This window comes from Fukomys damarensis, unplaced genomic scaffold (assembly GCF_012274545.1).
Source record: "Fukomys damarensis isolate Sample0158 unplaced genomic scaffold, DMR_v1.0_HiC HiC_scaffold_22, whole genome shotgun sequence".
Lineage (NCBI taxonomy): Eukaryota > Metazoa > Chordata > Mammalia > Rodentia > Bathyergidae > Fukomys > Fukomys damarensis.
In genome coordinates this window covers 15,044,968-15,069,641 of record NW_022900934.1, presented here as the reverse complement: position 1 = coordinate 15,069,641, position 24,674 = coordinate 15,044,968, and the positions used below count along the sequence as shown (strand labels likewise).

Genomic DNA, 24,674 nt, shown 5'->3' with positions numbered 1-24,674 from the left:
TTACTGATTTGCAACTTGTGAAAACAGTGGGATCTTTTTTCCTTGTTATCACTTAGCTAAACGGAGGTGGGGGGAAGCCACCCTGTGTGTTTGCTTGATAACACCTTTAAGAATAATGCTCTGTAGAGATCACCTCTCACTTGAGTACTCTTTGGGTTTGTCCTAGCTTGGGCATTTAAATTTTGAAATTGAAACATGCTTTCCCTTGTCCTTTTGGCTGTTGACTTTGGTTTTGTTTTTCTTCTTTATGTTTTGCTTCCTTAGATTTTTTTCTTTTGGAATTTTGTCTTTGTCTTTTGTTCACTTTTTGCACTGTATGGACAGGGTAAGAGATGTTGGTGAGCAGGCCTTGCTTCAAAGAGTTGTTGAGAAGAGCTTCCGGCCCTGTCTTCCTTCAGTCCTCAGCATGCTTGCTCTTCAGTCACACCACGATCTGAATCAAAAAAAATTTTTTTTTCTGAATACCCATGATTGCAACAGCCCCGGTACTACTTGTGTCTGTCATTAGATCTTCCAAGTGCACTCATCCAGCTCAGTAATCCGCCACATCCAAACAAGACCCTATAATGCAGGGAAGTTGCATGGACACTGCCATGGAGAGAATCAAGAGTAGCCAGAACTTTCAGCCTCACAGTATCACCTCTGTACCTTCAACATTCCATTAGCTATAGCATCCATCTGTTTGTTCATCTGCTGAAATGAGAAAAGAAAAATTCATGCACTGATTTAAACAAACCAAAAAAAAAAAGCACACCCCCCCCGCTCTCCTCTCTAGCTGAACAAAAATGTGCAGTTAATACTTGGCGCTTGAAAATGCAGTAGTGAATGTGGAACCAAACCTGTCTGTATATCTGGTAGCTCTTTGCTTTGTTTTTCCTTACCAGTATTCTGCCTACCGTTTGCTTTTGTGATGGTTATATTGCCTAGCAAGCACACCCGTGGTTGTGAAATAGTATAGCAAAAAAGAACAATCCCTGGTTATTGATGTACTAGATTTGTGTATGTCTTTTAAACAGTTCTAGTTTCACCTTACACGGAATAATCAGGAAAAGTGTAAAAATTGAAAAGCAAAATAAAAAATTTTATCAGTTAGTTGTTTGTGAATTGATGTTAACCTTATCTCTATCACTACCAGATTAACTGTTGTGATCACACTTATTTTTATTCTTTGGAATCAGAAGTCAAGGTGTGGTGGCAAAGGGGAAGGAATTGTTGTAATATCCTCTTTCCATTCATTACTTGCTGCCTTTCTACCTTCCACAGCAAACCATCCAGGCGTTAGGCTCTCTGTGGCTTGTAAGATTTAGTATGGATGATTACTTTGCATTTGCTTTCAAGCCCCACTCTCTCTCTCTTTTTTCACTCTGAGATAAAACCAAGCTAGAGATAGAACCAAGCCTTCTAAGTCTTGGTTGTCTCTAAGGTTAATATTGTGCCTGTCCAATGATGGTCCTGTTGCTGTTTATGATAGCCTACAGCACTGTTTCCTAATGGGAGATCCCCACCCTTCCTAAAAATACCTACATTCCCAGGAGAGGAAAAAACTAGGATAAATGGATGTTTTTAGCCCAAGACTAGTCTTTTGGTGCTCCCTTCCGTCCTTGGGAGCTACTCCCACCTGTGGAAACCACACTACAGTAAGTCTGTGGGAACCTACCTGCTTTGTTTCGGAAGAGAACAGGAGAGTACGGAAGGAGCAAGGTGAAGTATTGGTCTATAATGGATTTGGGTTTTGATAACATGGCCCTATACCACATGGATTGCGGCTGCAAGCTCAGGTTGACCATCTTGTTTCTCAGTTTAGGGCTATCCTTGAGTCTCAGCTGTTAAATCCCTACTGTTCTCAAAGCTGGGTCACAAATAACCCCCTGTTGGAACGCAGGGAGAATGGTTTAGATCACCGAGGTGGGAGGCAATCATCTGAGGAAGGAAGAGGCCTTGGTAATAAAACAGCTAGGGTCAAGAATTGAGTGGCCCTTGAAGGCCTTACAGTTCTGCTCAGCCCTTACCAAAGCCTTCCATCCTCGGTTCAGAAGGGTGCAACTGGGTCAGGCTATTTGAGGAACTTTTGGGCCACTGGATAATAGTCCACACAAACGTTGAAATGAGGATTCTGGTTGGGATTCTCCTTGAAGAGTCTTCCCCACTTTACAGAGAAGGAAAATGGGTCCAAGGAGGCAACGAATGACCTGGGGTTAGAACCCAGTCTGCAAATCTGCCCTCCGCGTTTATGGAGCTGGCTTTCCCAAGCCAGAACCCGCGCAGGGCTCTACCTTCGGGGCGGGGTCAGAGATGCCCCCCACCTGTGCCTTTAGAATCCCAGGGGCTCCCAGGTTGGGAGGGGCCGGGCGCTGGCGATTGGTGCGCAGGAGCCCTGGGGCGGTAAAGGGAAGGGGCGGTCCAGTGCCGCCGACTGGAACCTCTCGCGCGGCCACCCGCCATGCAAGCCGGCGGTCAGGGCTACCCCCTCTCCTCGCTCTACGTGGGCGACCTGCATCCGGACGTGACCGAGGCTATGCTCTACGAGACGTTCTCTCCAGTCGGCCCCATCCTGTCCATCCGCGTGTGTCGCGACGTGGCCACTCGGCGCTCGCTGGGTTATGCCTACATCAACTTTCAGCAGCCGGCAGACGGTGAGCCCCAGGGGGCGCAGGTGGAGTGGGCGGGGCGTCGGCCGGAGACGGCCTCCAGGCCGCCCACGCTGTCTTCATTTCATTTTGCAATGAGGGAAACAGAGGCACAGAGAGTTCTAGGAGGTGCCCTGTACTGGTATTGCTGTTTTGCGAAACAGAGAGAGATTAAGGCCCGGGAGCAAACTGCTAAGAATATTGAAGTCAGGTCAAAGGGGGTGGGACCCAGCAGCTGTGTGACTGTTGAGCAAGTTGTTCAACCATTCTGAGATTAGTCAGTCGCTTGTCTGATCTCAGAAAAATGAGAGCCTTTCATGCATTTAAGAGTGGTTGTGAGGGCTGCTCAGTTGGTGCAGCCTCCTGCCTTGAAAGCGCAAAGTCCTGAGTTCGATCCCAGGTACAGAAAAAAGAAAAAGGAAAAAAAAAAGTGGTTGTGAGATTCAGAGCACCTGGAGGAGCTAAGCGTGATGGGGCACACCTGTAATCCCAGCACTGAGAGACTGAGGCAGGAGGATCATGAGTTTGAGGTAGCCTGGACTGTATAAGGAGAACCTGTATCAAAATAAACAGAAAAACCAAACAGGCACCTGGAGAGGAAGAGTCCAAGACAACACAGCTGGAGAGTAGGAAGGCCTTGGACTCCCACCTTCCATGGCAGCCTGACATGAGGTCAACAGCTGGTGCCTCCCATCTTTCCCATCTCTGAGAAGCCACTTGCTTCCTGTAGGCCCCTCAGGGCTGATAGGTTTAATTAGTTTGTCAGCTGAGTAGGGTATGTCTACACTTCTGTTGAGAGTAGAGGATAAAGGGTAAGAGCCCCAGGTCTTGCTGGAAATCAGTCAGCAGCTGTGAGCTTGGCCAAGACCACCCTTGACACAATTTTGCCTATAAATTAGGGCTAAGGTCTTATTCCCCAATAGTATAAAGAATGGAAAGCTGGTGTTTATGGAATAACATTTGGTACATGGTAAGCACTCTCAAGTGATAACCTTAAAAAAAGTAGTAGCTTTAACATTCTAGTGCAACACTTTAGGAACGACCAAAAAACACCCACACCAACCAAGTTCAAAATAATGCAGCTTACTCTGAATCTAGGCAGGTGAGTGGGAGGGAGGTTCCCCTGAGTTGGGGGTTTTGCTGTGGCTGAGTTGGATTCCAGGATGCTTTCTGCTGTGCTCTGCTCTACCCACTGCCTCTTTCTGTCTTTCTCTGAGTCATTTGTAGGCTCCATGAGTGAACAGACCTGACCTTTTGGTCCCAGTTCATTGATGGGAGAATCAAGCTGCCGAGAGGAGGAGCTTTTCCTCTGGGTGCTCATATTAGGATGAGATGGAGAACCCAGACTTCCTGAGACTTTCTCCACTGTGCTCCCCTAGCTCCCTCCGTACCACTGAAACTAGCAGAGTGAGTCCCCAAGACAGAGGACAGCTCTGTGCGTAGTATCTAGGAGGGAAGAGGATGTAGCAGTGGCAGGAGGGTACCATAAGCTGCTGCTTCCAGACACACTACCAATTACCACGCAAGTCTTCTTTGCCTTACTTTTCAATTTGACCACTGCCGGGAGGTAGATGGTATTGTATCCTTTTTCAGGTATGGAAAGGTATGTAAAATCATCATACTTACTTTACAGATAAGGAAATGGACTTGGAGAGGTAGTACTCAGTTCCCTGAAAGCCAAACTTCTTGGGGTTGAATCTCAACTGATTTTTATCACTTTATCACTTTTAATTTCCTCAAACTGCTGCCACCTCTTCTCATGAATCCATCCTTTACATTCTCATTGACTCAGTGTGCTTTAAGAGACCAGAATAGACCTGGCTCTACCACTGACTGTTCACTGTTATGAGCTTAGATTTGCCTATCTGGGGTTAGGAATCCATGCTCATGAGTCTCCAGCGAGGTTGTAATGGAAGATGGGAGGGAGAATTACCATGTATGTTAATCTCCCCTGCTTACCCCTCTTGAGCTTTCAGGTTTGTGTCTCGAGTGAGAACCAGATAATGGGTCTGATTAAGCACCCTGGAGGTTCAGGGTCAGAAAATCCTCTTAACTTGCTCCTTTCTCTCCTTTTCTTCCTGTCCAGCGGAACGAGCACTGGACACAATGAACTTTGAGGTGATCAAAGGCCAACCCATCCGAATCATGTGGTCTCAGCGAGACCCAGGACTTCGAAAGTCGGGTGTGGGCAACGTCTTCATAAAGAACTTGGAGGATTCCATTGACAGCAAGGCTTTGTATGATACCTTTTCCACCTTCGGGAACATCCTTTCTTGCAAGGTGGGTTGCAGTGTCAAATATTTGTGTGGTAGAAGGGATGCCAAGCAACACTTCATTATATAGCGTTTACAGTTTATGAGGAAGACCTCAGGTACAGCAAGTACTTGAACCGCAGCTGTTCTTTCAGTTTATCTTCCTAGATCTTGTCAGAGGTTACCTGTGCAGTAGTCTGCTGGTGGTCTAACCACCCTCAGACTTGGTGGCTATCAACAATCACCATTTATTTAGCTCCTTATTCTGTTGATGATTTGGGCTGAGCTCAGTTGGGCAGTTGAGGCCGTGGCTGGGCTCCCTCATGCCACCTCAGACTGGTAGGAGCCCTCTATAGGCATATGCAGCAGTGCAATGGCTGGCTGGCTGTCAGTCAGAACATCCCACTGTCCCTCCTTATGGCCTTCATTCTCCAGTAGTAGGCTAGCCCAGGCCTTCTCAAGGCATTGGCAGGATCCCATAAGAAAGAGAATAGAAGCTCACCGGGACCCCCAAGACTTGAACTCAGATCTGGGACACCATCACTTCCTCTGCATCCTGCTGGCCAGAGCAAATCACAAGACTGGTGCAAATTCAGAGTGAGAAGGCATTAGAAATTAAAGGGTATAACTACAGGAAGTCCATTAATTGAGGCTATCTCAGCAATCAATAGACTACATCTTGTTTTTGTTTTGGTGCTGGGAATTGAGTTTGCAGCCTTGCATGAGCTAAGTATATGCTCTACCACTGAGCTACAGTTCTGTCTCCTCTGTAATTCTGTCAGAGTAGTGTTCGTGTTGGTAGTTACCATTGTATCCTAGTATCTAGAATATATGTGACAAAAACAGATCCTCACACATAGTTGCTGAGTGATTGGCTTATTAAAATTTGAGAATGGCTGTGATTAGTTCTCTGACTTTGTATAGAGGATACTGGGGCACATAGGCCATGTAGCAGATGACTGTGTGTTAACCAAGGGCCAAAACCTGAGTGTTCTATTTCTTCATTTTAGGAGGATGGCTGGCCAGTTACCCTGTGGCCTCTGAAGTGCCCCCTCCTGGGGAGATGGGGGATTTATGGTGTCCTTGGTGTCCTCTGTGTTAGACTTTCACAGGCCTCACTCTTTCCCTATGAGTTGGGGGCTATCTCTAGCTCAGAGGAGCAGACTAAGGCTTGAGGCATCGAAACATGCTCAGGATTCTCAGAGAGACACAGAGACAGAGACACAGACAAAGACATAGGCAGAGACACAGAGAGGCAGACAGAAGCAGACGGGCAGACTGGCAGAGACAGACAGATGGATGGATGAAGAGACAAGTGGAGATAGAGGGAGTGGGGGAGAGAGAAAGAGGGAGAGAGAGATAGAGATAGAGAGAGAGAGAGAGAGAGAGACAGAGAGACACTCCCTCCCTGCTTCTGAGGATCTATGGACCAAGTTCTTACACTGACCGTAGCAGATTTGTCAAGTGCTTTCTATGTACTAGGTTTTCTGCATACATGGCCACACTGAATTTTCCACCGCAGCCCCATTAAGGTGTATATGAGTCACACGGGAGGGTAGAGAGGTTCAAAGAGTTGTGTTCATTTGTCCACTGTTATTTGTTGTACAGAGTAGAGTTCGAACCAAGATTTGAACTAGTGGGTTTGCCAGATTAGCTAAATCAAATTGAATAATGAACAGTATGTCTTCCCCTCTCACCTAGGCCTTGAGTCTTATGGACTACTGAGACTTTGACAGAAAGCTCTGTGCAATGCAGGCAAGCTTTTGCAGGCCGAATGAAGCACTGTTGTTAGAAACAAGACATACAGCACATTCTTACAGGCTGGCTAGAATGATGAAACTTTTAGAAATGGCTGGAAATTAGACTCTGAAGGAAAAGCATGGTCACTGTGTAGTTGGGTGACTAGGAAGGTGGAAGCCATTTGGTTGGTCAGGAAAGGTTTCTGTGGCACTGTGGGAATAGTACATAATCTGAGTCAGGCCACTTGAATACAAAGCCTAGCCACTTAGCAAGGAGGCAACATAATGTAGTGGATCAGACCCAGGGCTTTGAAGCCAGATGTCCTGGATTCAAATTCTGTCTCTTCTGTTTCCTGGCTATGTGATCTTGGGCTACTTGTTTAACATGGCTATATCTCAGTTTCATCTAAAAAGCACATCTTCAATACCTCTCCACTGTCGTGAAGATGAACTGAGTTATACATAGCCCGTGACAGGGTACTTGGAACACTGGTAAATATCTAAGGGATAACTACAATAATTAAGAAATTGCTTCTTGTGGCTGGATGACATTGGGCAAGTTATTTATTCTCATTTTCTCTCTGGGGATCAGAGGTTAAGAATTGCCTGGAAGGATTCTCTTGGCAAATATAATAAGGTAATTTATGATTCCCTTTCCAGGTGCTTGACATACAGTGGGACCCCAGGCAACATGGTTGGGTCTAGGTGGTGAAAGAGCTAGGGCTTGAACTGAGAGTGGAAGGAGTCAGTTTGGGGGCGGAGAGGTACAGGGGTGTGTACTGAGCAGAGGCTTAGAGAGAGAGAGAGAGAGAGTGAGCCTCACATGCCAAGTTGAGAGACTTCTTTGCATAGTAGAAACCTCTGGAGATTAAAGAGAATCTCTGCATTCAGTGTGGGGCTGGAAGGCTGGGGTGGTTTTGTGGCAGAAAATGCCACTGGGCGGGGGTAGTGGCTTCAGTGACCAGTGGAGCAATGGTCACCTTGGAGCGGGGTCAGTGGTCTTAGTGCAAGTTCAACAAGGGAGATGAGAACTGTGAACTAGGTCTTTACCTGTTATTGAGTCGTTTCCTTCCAACTTCAATTGGAAAGGTTACAGAATAGGAGTAGGATGCTGTGTTAAAGAATACTGAAACAAGCTTGTTATGGAAACAGTATATGAATTGGTAAAATTTAAACAATGTGGAATGGCAGAAAGCAAAAAAGATCCATCTTTTTAAGCCTTCATCCCCAGAATAATGAACAGTTTTGCGTATCTGTTTCAAGACTTCCCATATATTGATAACTGTAGCCCAAATGCTAGATTTTTTTTCTGCTTGATATTATATCTTACAGGGCTGGGGATTTAGCTTAGTGGTTCTACCCCCTGCCTCGCCAGTGCAAGGACCCGAGTTCAATCCCCAGTACAAAAAAAAAAAAAAAAGAATAAAAAAAAAAAAAAAAAAGATATTATATCTTACAGATAAAGTTATCTGTAATAACTTAGTTATCAGCTGTGTAATCTGTCCATTCTCTCCAGTGGTGCACATATGGTGACTGGGGTAACCTGGTGTGAATGAACTGTGATTTCTTTAACCAACCTTCTCTCGATGCGTGAATACTGTGTATTTCCAGTTTTTGTTAGAAACAGGATTCAGGTATGGAGGCTTGAAGTAATGCTTGGTCCATTGTCTTACTCAAAACTGCTGTGTGGTGCAGACAAAATCTGGGTCCATTCTGAAAGTCTGTCTTTCTTTCTTTCTTTCTTTCTTTCTTTCTTTCTTTCTTTCTTTCTTTCTTTTTCATCTTTGAGCTTCAGTTCCCCATCTGTAGAATGGGCTATTGTGTGGTGTAGAACTGTCTTTTTCTTTTTCCTCTCCTCTCTCCCTCTCTCCCTCTCCCTCTCCCTCTCCCTCTCTTCCCCTCTCCTCCTCCCTCCCTCTCCCCCTCCCTCCCCCTCTCTGTGCTGCAGAGGAACCCAGGGCTTTGCACATGCTCTACTTCTAAGCTACACTGCTGGCCCTCAGCAGGACTGTCTTTTACATGTAACACAGCAAGCACTCAGGTACTGGTCAGTATCACCTTTGCCATCGTCTTCTCCCTGAATCCCCTGCCGGATGTTCTCTCTGTTCTTCCCACGTCTTAGGTGGCGTGTGATGAGCACGGCTCTCGAGGCTTCGGCTTTGTGCATTTTGAGACCAATGAGGCCGCACAGCAGGCCATCAGCACCATGAATGGGATGCTGCTGAATGACCGCAAAGTGTGAGTGGCTGGGCCTGTGGGAGGGGCTGAACCCGGAGTGGCATCGCCAATTAAGAACAGCGTTCTTGCTGCAGTCCGATGGGCACTGGATACTGGGCAGCAATCTTTTTCTTGAAATGTGACCTCAAAATGAGTTGCTCAGCCTTTCAGGGACTCTTGGAACTGATGATACATGTTAGAAGATTGTTCTGAGTAAAATTGATGATTTTGAAATTCTCACTAATGGCCAAAGCATGAGTGGACTCAGCGATTTCATCTGTTTTCAAGTCTTAGTGAATTTTCTTTCTGAAACCTCATGAATTGTTTTGTGGGATTTGGGGACAGAAAGAAAATTAGGCAGGGCCGAGGATTTAGCTCAGTGGTTCTTCTGCCTGCTTAGCAAGTGCAAGGAGCTGTGTTTGATCTCCAGTACCAAAAAAAAAAAAAAAAAAAAAAAAAAGCCTATGCTCAGCCTGCTAAGTTCAGTGTCTCCCCTCTTCACAGATGGGGAAATTGAGGTGCAGTTGCTGGGGAGAATCTGCCTCTGGCTGGTCCTCTTCCCAGTCCTGCTGGTCCCCATCTGATGGCATAGCCTCGTGATCAGTGCTATGGAGTGGAGGTGGCTTTGCGCTGTAAGATGCACTGAGTTATTTTGTCAGGTTTCCAGGGGGTGGGTCCTGTCAGTCTGTTGCACTGAATCTGAGTGGGTTTTTCCCAGTTCTCAGATGCCATCTTTGTTAGAAACCACCCATTGAGGCTTACTTCTGTCATTTGGTTTTTATCAATTTTTAGTGCCTGCTACAACTAGAATTTTCTATGCTCAGTTCCTGCACCCCTTTAATCAAGCTGCTTTCCTGCCAGGCCATGATGGTGCTACCTTAGTCCCAGCTACTTGGGAGGCTGAGGCAGGAGGATCACTTGAGCCCAGGAGTTCGAGGTTAGCCTAGACAACATAATGAGACCCCACCTCTAAAAAAATCCTTTCTTACATGTTTTTAAAATTATTGTTGTATTTATGATTTTAGTCCATCCCCCTACAGTGATACTAGCATTGACCATGTGTGAGTCACTTACCCCTGCTTCTCCATTGTACCCAGTATGTGTTAAGTGAATAAGAAAAGTCCCACTACATGAGTTTAATCCCAGTTTTGCAGGAATGACACCGAGGTCAGAGAAATTAAGTAATGTGCCCATCGTCACACAGCGAGGTGACTACAGAGTGAGGATTTAAGTTTTTGTTTGAATGCCAAGTTTATGCTCATATCTTCTGTGCTCCTAGCTGCCTGGTATGTTGTAGTAGTTCTGTGTGCATCTGTCACAAGAATGGAGCATTCTGAGCCTCCTGTGAGGGACAGGCTCTGAAACATAGTTTCTTAGCTGTTTGAGGTAGCTGGGTCTTGGACATACTCGGTCTTTCGAGTATAGCCCTGTCAGATTCCTGACAGTAATTGGTCCCTTGAGTTGCCCAGGGTTTCCTTGTGGCGGGGGTTGGGATGAAGACTCGCTGAGGGATGGCAGCTGCCTACCCCATTGTTGTGTCCACAGGTTTGTTGGCCACTTCAAGTCTCACCGGGAACGGGAAGCAGAGCTAGGGGCTCAGGCCCTGGCATTCACCAACATCTATGTCAAGAACCTCCACGTGGACATGGATGAGCAGGGCCTGCAGGACCTCTTCTTTGAGTTTGGTGAGCAAATTCCCTAGGGGAGGAGGGGGAATCCTTGTTGTCCCTCCTCTATGCCCAGGTCTGGCAGGGAGGAGGGCCCTCCTCAGGCTTCCTGAGAATTTGTGGTAAGGGAGGGAACTTTCTGGGGCTCCTCCGACTCTGCTGAGCCAGATTGGTCCTTTCCAGGAAAGATGCTGAGTGTGAAGGTGATGAGGGACAACAGTGGCCACTCCCGGGGCTTTGGCTTTGTTAACTTTGAGAAGCATGAGGAAGCCCAGAAGGTAGGTGCCTCCCCACAGTTATTCCAGGGAAGAAGCGGTGAGCCAGGCCTAGGGAGAAGGGGGCCTGGGGCTCCAGCTGCTCAGGGAGCAGAAAGAGGCCCCCCTCTTCCTAGATAAAGAGGGGTGGGAGAGTCCCACACATGGGCAGGACCCTTCCAGCCCATGGGCCTGACTTTTTTGTGTGTGTGGCTAAGCTAATGAAAATCTAACTTGGTGTATTACAGAGAGAAGTTGCACATCTGCGGAAGATGCAGAATTTTGCGCAGTCAAACTGGATCTAGCAGGGTTAGGCCAGTTAATTGAAGAAAAAAAAAATCAATGAAGTTTAAGACACAAGTCTTTCAATAAAAGAAAGCCCTTGTAGTCAACAAAAAGGATTCTTCTGTGCTGTGAAATACAACGTGAAGTGAAGGACGTTGATACTGTCAGGTCATTTTGAAAGAATTATGCTTGCTGCTTTGTTCAAGTTATCCAAGAACAGTTGCAGTGAGAACCTAAATTGAAGTTATTTTGTAGCAGACTATTTTTTTAGAGCAGTTTTGGGTCCACAGTAAAATTGAGTGAAAGACACAGATATTCCACAAACCTCCCACTGCCACACATGCATAGCTTTTCCATTTATCAAACCTTCCCCAGCAGAGAGTATGCTGCTTACAGCTGATAAGCCTGCTTGGACACGTCCTTATCACCCAGAGTCTACTGTTTAAACGAAGGCTCATTATCGTATGAGGACCTGTTTGTACCGTTTCCGTGTCCTGTCGAGTATGAAATGTTTTCAGTGCCCTGAAAATCTGTGCTCCACCTATTCATCCTTCCCCATCCTCTAACTCCTGCCCACAGCTGGATATTTTTACTGGCCTCATAGTTCTGCCTTTTCTAGGATGTCACATAGATGGAATCAAGTAATACACAGCTTTACAGATTGGCCTCCTTTACTGAGTAATAAATATGTATTTTAAATGTAGGAATATTAAAATATGTTTTAAAATATTTAAAATTATAAGCATGGGCAACTGCAAATTACAACTTTGTGTTTTTAAAATAGAGTTCTAATGGGCCGGGGATTTAGCTCAGTGGTTCCGGCGCCTTCTTTGCAAGCGCAAGGACCCGAGTTTGATCTCTGATACCAAAAAAAAAATAGAGTTCTAACCAAATTTGAAAATTTTGTAGTTCACCCAGGCATGATAGTGAATGCCTATAATCACAGCTGCTTAGAACACTGAGGATCTTGAGTTTGATTCCAGTTCTCTGAAGGCTGAGGCAGGAGGATTGAAAAGTTTGAGTCCTGCCGAGGCAACTCACTGAGACACTGTCTCAATAAAAAAAAATAAAAAGGGCTGGAGATACAATTCAATGTGAAGGCCCTAGATTCAATTTCTAGCCCCTATTCCCCAATCTAGTTCACCCTGAAATTCTGTTCTGTTTTTAAGATATGGATGCACTGTAAATAGCCATTGTCTTGGTGATATTTATCCTCAGCTAGCAAGGCCAGGCTAGTTTGCAGGACTAGAAGGCAGGACTGGAGGCCAGGGCGAAGCCGGGGTCTTGTCTGGGTGGTCACCAAGCACATTTCCTTCTGCTCCAGGCTGTGGACCACATGAACGGAAAGGAAGTGAGTGGGCAGCAGCTGTACGTGGGCCGGGCCCAGAAACGAGCAGAGCGGCAGAATGAACTGAAGCGCAGGTTTGAGCAGATGAAGCAGGACCGGCAGACCCGCTACCAGGTAAGGGCAGGACTCCTGGTGGTGGCCAGTTTTATATGAAAATGTCTCTTTGGGAGCCTCTGCACTGTCACTTCTTCCTCTAGCCATCCTGCTTCTGGAAACTTGGCTAGAGGCAGGAATCATGAACTTGGGATTGGTGGTGTCCACTGCCTGACTTGGAACAGTGGAGTGACTGAGTGACTGGATACTTCCCAACCAGGACATAAGGGTTGTTCAGAGTACTGCTGACCACAGAGTTGGAATAATCCTTTGTGTAGGACTGGTTAGCATCCTTCGCCTCTGCCCACTCAGTGCCCACTGCATCCTCCAGTCATGGAAAACCAAAGTGCCTTACATATTTCTAAATGCCCTTAGAGGAAATCTTATTCCAGGTTGCAGATAATTAGGCCACATATGTTACATCCAAATGTCACAATGTTGTGGTCATTAAAGTTACAATAAATTTGATTAAAATTAATATTGTAGATGAAATAAAAGTCTCTACAACTTTTAATAAAAGCTGCAGGCTTGTCATGTCTTGCACACCTGTAATCCCAGCATTCAGGAAGATGAAGCAATAGGATTTTGGATTTGAGGCCAGTTGAGGCTGTGTAATAAGTTCAGGGCTAGCCTGGACTCCACAGAGACTTCTCAAAAGAAAAAACCAAGTCAAACAAACACAAAATAGAAGTTGTAGGTCCCTCATGGAGAGGGTTTTGTGTGTGTGTGTACACTATATGTGTGCATACACCCTTACACACATAACCACACTCAGTAGCTCTCAGTGAGGGACAGCCTCCCTACCCCAGATGTCTGACAGTGCCTGGAATTTTCAGTTGTCACAATGTTTCACTTGTGAGGGATAAGGTGCATGTGGCATCTACTGAGTAGAGGTCAGGGATGCTGGCAAATAATCTTATGCACAGGGTAACTCCTACAACAAGAGTGACACACAGTGTCACTGATGCTGAGGTTGACAGACCCTTGTATGTACACAAAAACACCATTGTGCATTTGAAACAGTTTTTAGTTTTGTAGACTTACCTCATGTAGTTAGAGCAGGATATTAAATCGACCAATTCTATAGTCTAAATTCTGTACTTGCTTTTGTACTTGGGAGGACATTCAGGTCCAGGAGGCAGCTGCCATTTAATGGCAAGGAGCCTGAGCTCTGGGGCCAGGCTGCCTGCATTAGTTGTGTCTTTGCCACTTGCTGGCTATTGGATCTGAGATGATGAACTTAACATGTTGTTCAGTTTGGTGAGGATTAAAGTTTCCCTGTTAGGGGTGGTTGTGAGAATTACACATTAAAATATGTAAAAGAGCTTGGAGTGGTACCTCGTACCAGCTAAGGGTAATGTGTGAGGTGGTGAGTGGCTGCTCGCCTACATTCCTCATCAGGGCTGGAGCTGGCCTGAGAGGACCTCTGTGCCGTTTGCTCCATCCTGCCGTTCCTTAAGGAGAGCTGTTTCAGCTGAGCTCTGAGCGTCAGCCAGCTGTGGGACCTAGGTCTCCTTTTGTGGCTCCCATCTATGAAATGAGCAGAGGCTGGAGCTGTGCAGGTGTATTAAAACTGCCAGGGGCTTTGGGGGCTGTGGGGCTTCAGCTTCTGGCTGCCAGTATGAGGAGATTGGGGCGCAGCACAAGGCTGGGCTGCAGCATGCTCGGTGCTCCCCCTGGCCGTGTTGGCACCTGCCCTCCCCAAGGCAGTCTGGGGCTTGTGGAGAAGGTTCCACGGAGCAGTATTCCATTTCTGCAGGGTGTCAACCTGTACGTGAAGAACCTGGACGACTCCATCAGTGACGAGAAACTGAGGACAGTGTTCTCTCCATACGGAGTGATTACCAGTGCGAAGGTGAGGGCCACAGCACCTCCTGGGGTAGCCCTCCTTCATTCTCTCACTCTCGTCCCCACCAGTCTCTCACCTGGCTACCAGGGAATGGGTGCTGAGCTTCTCTTCTAGGGCTCTGTGTGACCCCATGAGAGCTCAGAATCTATCTGGAGCCTTGTCTGCTTGCAGGGGAAGAAAGAAGACATATCGTCCAGTCACAGAGCAGGACTTGGGGCACATTGTAATCTTGGCTCATTTAACAAGCATTTATTGGGTCCATTGTATGGTAGATTGTAGGCATTTATGTCTCAGTATTTCTGTGGACTTCTGTTGTCTGGCCTTGGCCAGTGACAATTTCCTTTTCTGAAAAATGAAAGCTGGGCTGCATTATTCGTTACCATTTATTGAGCACCAACTATGTGTTCAGCCCTGTGAGGCACCTGTGATGTAACACCTGGCTGTTCTACTCTGTAGTTCAAGACCTTGGGTAGTCTTCTGAGCCTCTTTAGTAAAATTGAAAATGCTAGGCTCACTGTGTGATCCCAACCCTAGCTTCTTATTGAATCACTTAGGGACTTCTTCAGTATGGATGCCTGGGTCCAAGAGTAGACCTCTATGGATAGGGCCCAGGTACTTTTTTTTTAAAAACACCCCAGATGATTTTAAGGTGATGTAATATACCAGATGCTGTGGCACATTCCTGTAATCCCAGTGACTTGGGAGGCTGAGGCAGGAAGACCATGAGTTTGAAGCCAGCCTGGGCAACATCGTGAGACCCTTTCTCAAAATTAAAATGTTGGGAATGTAGCTCAGTAGTAGAATGCTTGCCTTGCATGCACACACAGAAACAACTGGGTTGGGGCAGGGATTTAGCTAAGTGTGAGGTCCCAAGTTTGATGCCTGGTACCAAAAAAAAAAAAGGAAAGAAATAAAAAGACTGGGTTGAAGCTTAAAAAAAAGCCCAAACAGTTGACTGTGAATATTCATTCTGTAGAAGGCGCTGTGGGAAGCATATAGGAGTAAATCAAATAAATTGGATCTGGTCCTTGTCTTTGAGGAGCTCATAGTCTAGTGAGGAAGTCAGACCATTGCTAATTCATATATTATAAGATGGGGGTGGGGTGGAACTGGAGGTAGAGCTTTGGGGTCTCAATGGGACAGGAGGGGAGGCTTCCTGGAGGAAGTGTAAGTGGTGGCAGTGTTTGACTTGGCTGTAAGGAGGCAGGGAGCCACAGGTGGGAATGAGGTATCTTTCAAAGAGATGAGTGTGGGTGACAGGCCTGGGGACCGGCACATGTAATGCGATGGTTGGGGCCTTAAGAAAGGTCAGGAAGTTCTCTTGTCTGCTGATTCTTAAACTTCCTGCAAGAAGCTAGGTGTTTGTGCAAAAATTTATGCTCTTTTGGGTTATGGGCCTTTTGACAGATATAACAGAAAGCTATGGGACTCAGTAAATTTGGTTTAGCATGGTAAAAAGTCCACAGGCCCTCTTTCCCAGTAAGTGCGTGCAGGTGGCATAGCATTGTGGTTGAAAGCTGCTATCTGAAGAGTTGATCTACCTCACAGTGGCACATTTCCTAGCTTAGAACCTGAGGCGATGACTGTCTTTCCCACTGTTCACCCACCTGTACAATGGAAAAACATTACCTCTAGAGGCCCGTGAGCACTGCTCAGCAGGCTGCATATGGAGCATCTGCATATCAGAAGCACTGGAATATTGATTGTTGTGATTATTTGCCATATATTACATATAATTTCAGGAGATTAACTGACCTTGAGGCTTCCTTGAATGAAAGGACAATATAAGTCTGGATGGCTCAGAGTTGAGGCACACCTGGGCTATCATCTTTTTAGTAGGCCAGCCAGGTAATAAGATGGGAATTTTATATAATTTCGTATATTTTCTATTATGAATTAACTGTTGTACACCACTACCAAATTCAGATTAAGTTCTGTATAACAGTTATCTTTACTAATTTTCTTATAACTTTTTTCCATACTGGGGATTGAACCAGAGCCTCCTGCTGAGCATCTCCAGTCCTTTTTTTATAAAATTTTGGACAGAATCTTGCTAGATTTCCCAGGCCGGGCTTAATCTTGCAATTCTCCTGCCTTAGACTCCAAGAGTGCTGGGGTTACAGGTATGACCACCATACCTGGCACATACTAACAGTTCTTAATAGAAGCTCTTGGGGCTGGGGATTTAGCTCAATGGTGCCACCACCTGCCTTGCTAGTACAAGGTCCTGAGTTTGATCCCTGGTACCACAAAAATGCAAACGCATACACACACACACACACACAAAGTAGTTCTTAACAATATTTTTGTGAGACTGTGAAACACTTCTAAGAATATTTCATATACATAATACTATTATTTCAAAAATTGTATTGAAATATAACTCAAAATACTAAAGCAACAGTAGTACTTTAACACATTAAACTGAGATCTGTCAAAATAGCAATTAGCATAAATGATTATTTTGAGATTAGTAATGAAATGAAAATATTTGATTTTTCTTTGACAGTTGTAGGCATGGCTAATACTGCTGGGTTTTTGTTGTTGGTGTGTCCATATTCATAATGGACATGGTAGTATGAAAATAAAGGCGTCAGTTTTTCCCATTCACAGATGCCCTGAATTCTATCTGTGATACCCCTGAAAAGGATGTGTGGACCTGCAGGTATGCCGACAAGTGGCAGTTTGCAAATCATTGAGTTAGGACATGGCTTCTTAAGGGGTGTAAGTTAAAAAACAGCTCTAGTCTTTCTCAAGTGTGAATCAGGTCAGTGTCTTGACCCTAAGAAAGGTTAGAAATGCAGTGTGGATCTGATCCTTGAAGAGAAAAAGAATTTAGTTTAAAAAATGCTATCTGGATGAATTCTGGAGTTTAGGAAGTACTCTCTGGTTAATAGGAGCCAATGGTGTAGTAGTTAATAGCATTGCACAATGTAGCTGTTGTAGTTTTGACAGCTATACCATGTTAACATCAGAGGAGGCTGGGTAAAAGATATACAGAAGCTCTATGTACTGTTTCTTGTAACTTTTCTATGAATTTAAAGTTATTCCCAAGAATGCTATTTTAATGAGAAGGCTGAGAACAGCTTCCCCAGATTCCTAAAAGACTTTGGCCCAAGGTCTCGCAGAGGCAATGGAGGTTACCAAATGGTGTGCAGAGTCCTGGTTGTGTATGAGCCCTTGACTGGTGACTTTGTACAAGTCACTCTTTCTTTTTGAGACAAGGCCTGACTATGTGGTTCATGCTGGACTTGAACTCACTATGTAGCCCAGGTTGGCCTCAAACTTGTGGCAATCCTACTTCAGCCTCAAGTGCTAGGATAACAGTGTGCACCATGCCTGGTGGATAAATGACTCTTGAATCTCCCTTCCCTGCTCAAGAAGGTAGGGGCCAGTCTCCCTCCCTTATAAGGAGGCTGTGTGTGAGCTGGGAAGGCGTGTAGTGTCTGGCACACAGCAGGCCTCAGGAAACTGGAATGGACAATTTGTCCCATTCACAGCTTTTCCACAGGTCTGCTAGCTGTGGGTTTCAGTCCTGAGGAAGGAGGGGAGCATAGCTCTGGAGCTGCCTTCCCCGCCCCCAGCAACCCTTGTCTTGTCTTGCTTTTAGGTGATGACAGAGGGTGGCCACAGCAAGGGATTTGGCTTTGTGTGTTTTTCCTCTCCAGAAGAGGCGACAAAGGCCGTGACAGAGATGAACGGGTGTATTGTGGGTACCAAGCCGCTGTACGTGGCACTGGCCCAACGTAAAGAGGAACGGAAGGCCATCTTGACCAACCAGTACATGCAGCGCCTCTCCACGGTGCAGGCCTTGGGCCGCCCCGTCATGGGCTCCTTCCAGCAGCCCAACAGCTACTTCTTGCCTGCTGTGTCCCAGGTGACAGTCTGCCCATAGCTCCCACCCACCTCCCCAGACAGCTGCCTAGAGCAGGGAGATGAGAGCTTCACAGGCAAAAGTAGATTGTGCCAAAACACTAGGCAGCCTGTTCCAACCTGTGTCCCATTCTGTAAAGTGGTGAGTAGTACTGCTGTCAAACAGCACTGTTCAGTCTGAGGGAAATTCCTGAATGATGTGCAGAAAAAGATGATGTGGTCAGATAAGTTTGGGAGATTTTGCATTGAACACAGGAATCTTAAATTTCTTTACTAAATCAGGTGCCCTCTGCTGATACATCAGTATCTATGATGACTCTCCTCAACAGGCATGTAGTGTACAGCATTTCCCCAACTGTGATGGTCGTTTTTGGAGGGTGCCCATTAATGTCTCCCTTAGCTGTTAGTGCTCTGGGAGCATGATTTGGGAAGGTATAAGCCATTGAAGGCTGCTGGGTTGCAGTCTTCCTTCCCTTTCAGCAGTTGCTTGAGCTGGCACACACTAGTATAGGATGTGTCACCTTCTTGTAACTACAAACTTTTTTTTTTTTTTTTGGCGGTACTGGGGATTGAACTCAGGACCTCACATTTGCAAGGCAGGTGCAGTGCCAATGAGCCAAATCCCTGGCCCCAGGATGTGTCACCTTCTTAGTCCAGGCCACTGGACTAGGCCTAATGAGAAGCAAGGATTGAAATCTGACATCACTCTGAATGGTTATGGGCTAATGGGCACCAGATGGGAGGAAAGAGCCAGCAGGCCAGCTTTGTAGGCCTTCATTAGCCTGTTCCCTGAAGGGGACAGTGGAGCCTTGCAGTAGTGTCCCTGAGGAATGCAGTTCCTTACCTACCCTGTTGCAGAGCCCCTCACTCTGTGGTCCTTTTCTCCCACACAGCCTCCTGCCCAGGCTGCATGCTATGGTGGCTCTGGCTCTGTGGCCCCCATCCAGCCTGCCCCCAGGTGGACAGCCCAGCCTCAAAGACCTTCATGTGAGTGACCCAGCCCCTTCTACCCTCAGCCCAGCTCGAGAGTGGCTCTGAGAGGCACTGTGTAGCACAGGGGTCGAGCCATTTCCTGAGTGGGTCACTTTGCTCCTCTGAGCCAGTTTCCTCTTCTGATCGTGGGCCTGAAGGAGATGTGCATAAAGCACCAGTCTCAGGGCCAAGCCTGTAAGCCAAGTGGGGTAGCCATTATGTATATTTCCAGAGACTTTTCTGAATTGTAGCTGAAAGTCTGGCAAAGTTGAAAAAGTAAAATTCCTCTGGTTATACTAGTGATGAATGGCCTTTCTCTCTAAAAGCCACGTTCACACTCACCTAAAACTGTCTTGGGACTGAGCATGTGGTCATGGTTCTTTTGCATCGTGGGAGAATTTGCATAGATGTGAACTGGGTTTGTTACTGCAGATTTCCATTCCCCTCTAGGTGAATTCACTCATCTCTGTGCCATGAGTTTCTAGTTACCCCTCCCAGTCCTGGAACCTTCAGGGTATTGTGCCACTCTGATTGCCACCCACACAACCTTTCTCTCTCCATTTTTCTCTGTGTCACAAGCTGTCTGCCCTCCAACTGCCTCAGTGGTCCGGCCACCAGGCTTGCCCCGGCGCCCCCGGGCCCATGTCAGCAGTGTCAGGCAGGCCTCTACCCAGGTGCCGTACCTGGCACCCCACACCAAGAAAGTGGGTGAGTGTGGGCAGGGCCAGGAAGAATGTGGGTGAGAGGAGGGTGGGGCAAGGTCTTGGGGCTGGGTTGCCATTGGAGGGGAGTCAGGACCGGCCTTCAGAGTGACTTGCCTTCTCGGCCAGCCAGCCTGACTTTGGAGCCTATGTGTGTAGTGTGGAAGTTGGCTTGGCCTCCAGCTGTGGAGACTCACTCACTCTGTGGCCTTTGTCAACTCATCTCTGATCACCTATTCTTTAAAATAGGGATAAAAGTGGTGTAGTCATTTCTTTGTGAGAATTTCTGAGATCACACATGCAAGAACATGAACCTTAGGAAGTATTACAGCAGGTGTGAACAGCGTGCAGATTTTGGCTCAAAGGCAAACATATCTGTTCCCTCATTCAGCAGATGTTCTCACATTTTTGTGCTGCTCTGTGCTTGGCATTGGGAATGACACATGAATGAGTTAGATAAAACTGCTGATGTTAGGTTGCTGTCAGGTTCTGACATTCCTGCTTATTTTTTAAAAATTATTACTATTTTGAGACCTGTTCAGGCTGGCCTTGAGCTCACTTTGTAGCTTGGGCTGGCTTCTAACTCACAGTGATCCTCCTGCTTCAGTCTTCTGAGTGCTGGGATTACAGGCATGTGCCACCAAGCCTGGCCTCTGCTATTTTTTTTTTTAAACTGTGGCAAAATACATATAAAAGTTACCACTTAACAATTTTTAAGTGTACAAGTTCAGGGACAGTTAGTACATTCATATTGTTATGCAAACCATCAGCACATCCATCTAGAAAACTTTTGTCTTGCAGAACTGAAATTCTATACCCATTAAACCCAGTCCCCGGCAGCTGCCATTCTACTTTGTTTCTCTGAATCTAACTATACTGGGTACTTACTATAAATGAATGACATAGTATTCATCTTTTTGTGATGGGCTTATTTCACATACTGGAATGTCCTCAAGATCCATGCCTGCTCTAGCATGAGTTAGAATCTCCTTCCTTTGGTGGGAAGGCTCGTGGTTTTTTTCCCTATAGTAGCTATACCACTTACATTTCTACAGACATGTTCAACTGTACCAATTTCTTTCTGTTCTAGCCTACACTTGTTATTTTTTGGTTTTGTTTTGTAATTTTGACAGCAGCCATTCAAACTCTGTTTATTTTTTACAGCCAACATTGGTACCCAGACCATGGGAGCCAGCCGGGCAGCATTCTCTACAGAAGGGCCATCTCTCTCAACTATACATATGGCCCATGGGGTAAGGATGGCCACAAAGTGTGGGCTCTGAGAGTTCTGGCTCAGAATCTTGGCTAAGGTGTTGGCTTTTGGGCTTTGGTTTTCTTTTCTTAGCTTGTAAAGTTTCACTAATGTGTACAGTCATGAAGTACCACCCTTACCAACAGAAGAGGAAGGCAGGCCAAGGTCATATTTTGTTTACTAATTGTAAGTTATTTTGCCGAGGTTATTATCAAAATTAACTTGGACTTCTTTAGTATTTCTGTTGAGCAGTAAGGAAAAGTATTCTAAGAATATGCATGCTAGGTGTGGTGGCACATACCTGTGAGTAAGCCCAGCACTCAGGAGGCTAAGACAGGAGGATTGTTATGAATTTGAGGACAGACTGGGCTACATAGTGAGTTCAAGGCCAACCTGAATTGTATAGCGAGACCCTGTCTTAAAAAAAAAAAAAAAAAAAAAGAATATGCTAAGAAGTGATAGTATTCAAAACAGAACTGAAAATATCGTATCATTAAATGAAAGACTGTATCTCCTTGTCTAAAAAATGGCTTCAAATTCAGCATTATCTAGAATTTCAGTGTGTCCGGCTTGAATTATTTCTTGCAAAGTGAACAATAGTATTTTTAAACAAGCAAAAGCACTTTTAAAGTTATTAAGCTGTGGAAGGGTCAAAGGTATGCTGGGGATGTTTTCATAAAGCTACCTGACAAAGTGCTCTGTTTGACACAGAGTGATTGGTAATGCTTGGCTTTCGTTTGGCAACACTCACGTGTAGAATGTCCTACTTAAAGTGAACTTTTGCCTCCTAATTATTCAGGTCCCCTTGGTAGGGACCTTGTCCCCAGCATGCCACCCCCCGCCCCCCCGAGCCTTCCTGGCGCCTGTGTTTACCTAGCAGGGTAAGTGGACACCGTCCCCATCCATGTGGCTAAAGGATGTGTTCCTGCCACCATTTGCAGGTCCCAGAGCCTGCTCTGCACATCCCTGGCCAAGAGCCCCTGACTGCGTCTATGCTGGCTGCAGCACCACTCCATGAGCAAAAGCAGATGATTGGTAAGTGATGCCTCTGCTGGCCGGGGAAAGCAGGGCTGGGAGCTGGGGAGCCTGTCAGGAATACCCGAAGTAAGGTCCGATGTGAAGATGAAGCCTGGTTTTTGTCACTAATGAAGCTATTGGGTGACCTTACCCAAGCCACCCTGACTCTCTAGGCTCCTGTTCTCTGGTTTGAAAACACTGGTCAGACGAATTATCCTAAGGCTCTTTCCAGCTCTGCCATTCTGTGATTCTGACCTAGGTAAGAGACACCTGGTGTGGGGCTGTCAGGGCCAGGCAGCAGAGTCAGGGTATGGTTGGAGTTGGGGGTTACAGGTCTTCACACCTCTTCTAACTGGAGGAAGCGTTGCCAAATTTCTTCTGGTGCCCACTTCAGGGTAGTGTGAAACATCCGTGCGTTAGGTAAGTACAGGCGGTTCCTACTGGACTCTGAATTCCTTCTGCAGTTCATCTCCATCCTGCGTCCAAGACAGGTCTTACTAAAAGATGCTGCTAACTGTGAATGAATGAGCAGGCTCATTCCTCTTTGCTGGGTTCTTTACTGCACGGCCAAAATCTCCAAGCCCTTCAGTGAAGGCCCCTGCTGCCCCCACACCATCGTTTCCTCAGCTTATTTATTAGGGTTTTACCACTTCACATCCCACCCCACCACCAAAGAAAAGTTTCTTAGCAGTTCTTTGTAAACACTATCACTCTCCTCATGGGAAGACTCCTTATACTTTGGATTTAAGGGCTCGATCCTGGCTGAACCCTCCATACACTGCCATGGTGGGTTGGCACCAATAAGAGGCCTTGTTGCTAGAAATACCCTATGGTGGAACGTGAATTTATTTTACATATTTCTCATTACTCCTCCCTGAAAAGTTTCAAGTTCGTTATTACCATATCCTATCTAGAATTATTTATTGCAAAATGAACACGAATAGTCTTTTTTTTCCAAAAAAACTTCTGTGCTCACTCTACTTGTCTTTTGTTCAAGATGAGATCTCATGTTGCTCAGGCTGGCCTCAAAGTTACAATCCTCCTGTCTCAGCTCCCAAGTACCTGGGATTACGTGTATGCACCACTGTGCTTGCACACAAGAATACACAAGAGTAGTCTTTAAACAACTCACTTTGTGCCAGACCCAGTGCTATAATTACCTCACATGTATTACCAGATTTCTTCAAACTGCCCTTGAAGGTGGGGTTTACTTGGCCCACTTTATAACTGGGAGAAGAGGTCCCAGTAAGGTTTAGCAACATGGCCTGGAAGAAGCAGTTCTGGGACAAGAACCCAGGTGTCCTCACTGCTCTCCATGGTACCACTCCTGGGTTGCTGGTGTGTGAGCCAGGTGTGTGCATAGCAATCAGGGGTTGTTCCACACAGGGGAGCGTCTCTATCGTCTTATCCCTGAGGTTTATGCTGCGCTGGCTGGCAAGATCACAGGCATGCTGCTGGAGATCGACAATTCAGATCTGCTGCTCATGCTGGAGTCTCCAGAGTCCCTCCAAGCTAAGGTAGGTGGGGCCTGGGCAGTGGGAGACCTAAGAACAAGGGCCATTGTAGACGAGCTTGAACGGATAATGTTGATCTTGCTGAGTTATACCTGAAGGCCTGCTCAATCTTGGAGTGGGAGAGGCCTTGCTACTTCAGCCCCTTTCTGGGTCACTCCACAGACAAGGTGTTGGTGTTCTGACTCGGGATAAAGGTTGAGATTCTTCTGGTGTCCAGCAGTATACCTGTAACTCGAGGAAGTGACAGTGGGACATGGCATTGTTAAGCAGCTGTAGATAGATGAGGGCAGCACACAAATGCTGTAGGAATCTCCGTAAAGGGCAGAGAATCTTTGTCAGTGGGAGGTCATGGTGGTTCTGGGAGCCTGCTGGCTTAGCTATACTAAACTCCTCCAATTTATGTCCCACAGGTCGAAGAGGCGGTGGCAGTGCTTCAGGCACACCAGGCCATGGAGAAGCCGAAGGCATACATACACTGAAAATGGCTGGGTGAGGGTGGGAGGAGCAGTTACAGAGCAGCTGAGCCCAGAAGTCAGAGAAAAATGGGCACAGGCTGACTTTTAGAAACTCCGAGAATTGTCTTGTATTGCTGGCTGGCTTTATCTGAAGTGCCAAGGAGTCTGAGGAAACAGAAGGTCACAGAGATGATGCACGGTGTGATGGGAATGGTGCAGAATAAAGGAGGCACTTGTGCCAACCACCCTTCCAGGCTGCACACAAAAAAATAGGCTGGGCTTTTCCTGAGCACTGCCTGGCTCCATGCTACCTATCTGAAGGCCGGGCCTGCCATCGCCCACTTCACCTTTCTTAAAGACTGTGTTCCTGCCAATCTTTAGAAGCGTTTCTCACCCTTTCATTGTCAGAAATTGGAATCCTCACTCCCATGGCTGCCAGTAGAACAGCATTTCCTGCTCTCAGCTCAAAGGTCCTGTGAACTGTAACTTATTTCCCAGTTCTGCATCTGTACTTGAGCTCTGGATGTGGAATTAAAGCTGGTCACCTGGCTGGCCTCTT

General features: G+C 46.3%; 1 protein-coding gene across 4 annotated transcripts; it reads left to right on the top strand.

Moving 5' to 3' along the window:
- Positions 1-24,674, top strand: Pabpc1l (poly(A) binding protein cytoplasmic 1 like). Of its 4 annotated transcripts, XM_010631475.3 has the most exons (14): positions 1-2,633; positions 4,714-4,907; positions 8,741-8,856; positions 10,381-10,520; positions 10,686-10,780; positions 12,366-12,503; positions 14,242-14,337; positions 17,942-18,208; positions 19,098-19,191; positions 19,756-19,884; positions 21,042-21,130; positions 22,071-22,164; positions 23,533-23,663; positions 24,071-24,674. In XM_010631475.3, the coding sequence occupies exons 1-14, from the start codon at positions 2,441-2,443 to the stop codon at positions 24,137-24,139; spliced, it is 1,845 nt and encodes a 614-aa protein (XP_010629777.1). In that variant the 5' UTR covers positions 1-2,440; the 3' UTR covers positions 24,140-24,674. The 4 variants fall into 4 exon arrangements, with proteins under 4 accessions (XP_010629777.1, XP_010629780.1, XP_010629779.1 ...); XM_010631478.3 differs by lacking the exon at positions 17,942-18,208; XM_010631477.3 differs by lacking the exon at positions 24,071-24,674 and having other exon boundaries at positions 22,320-23,615.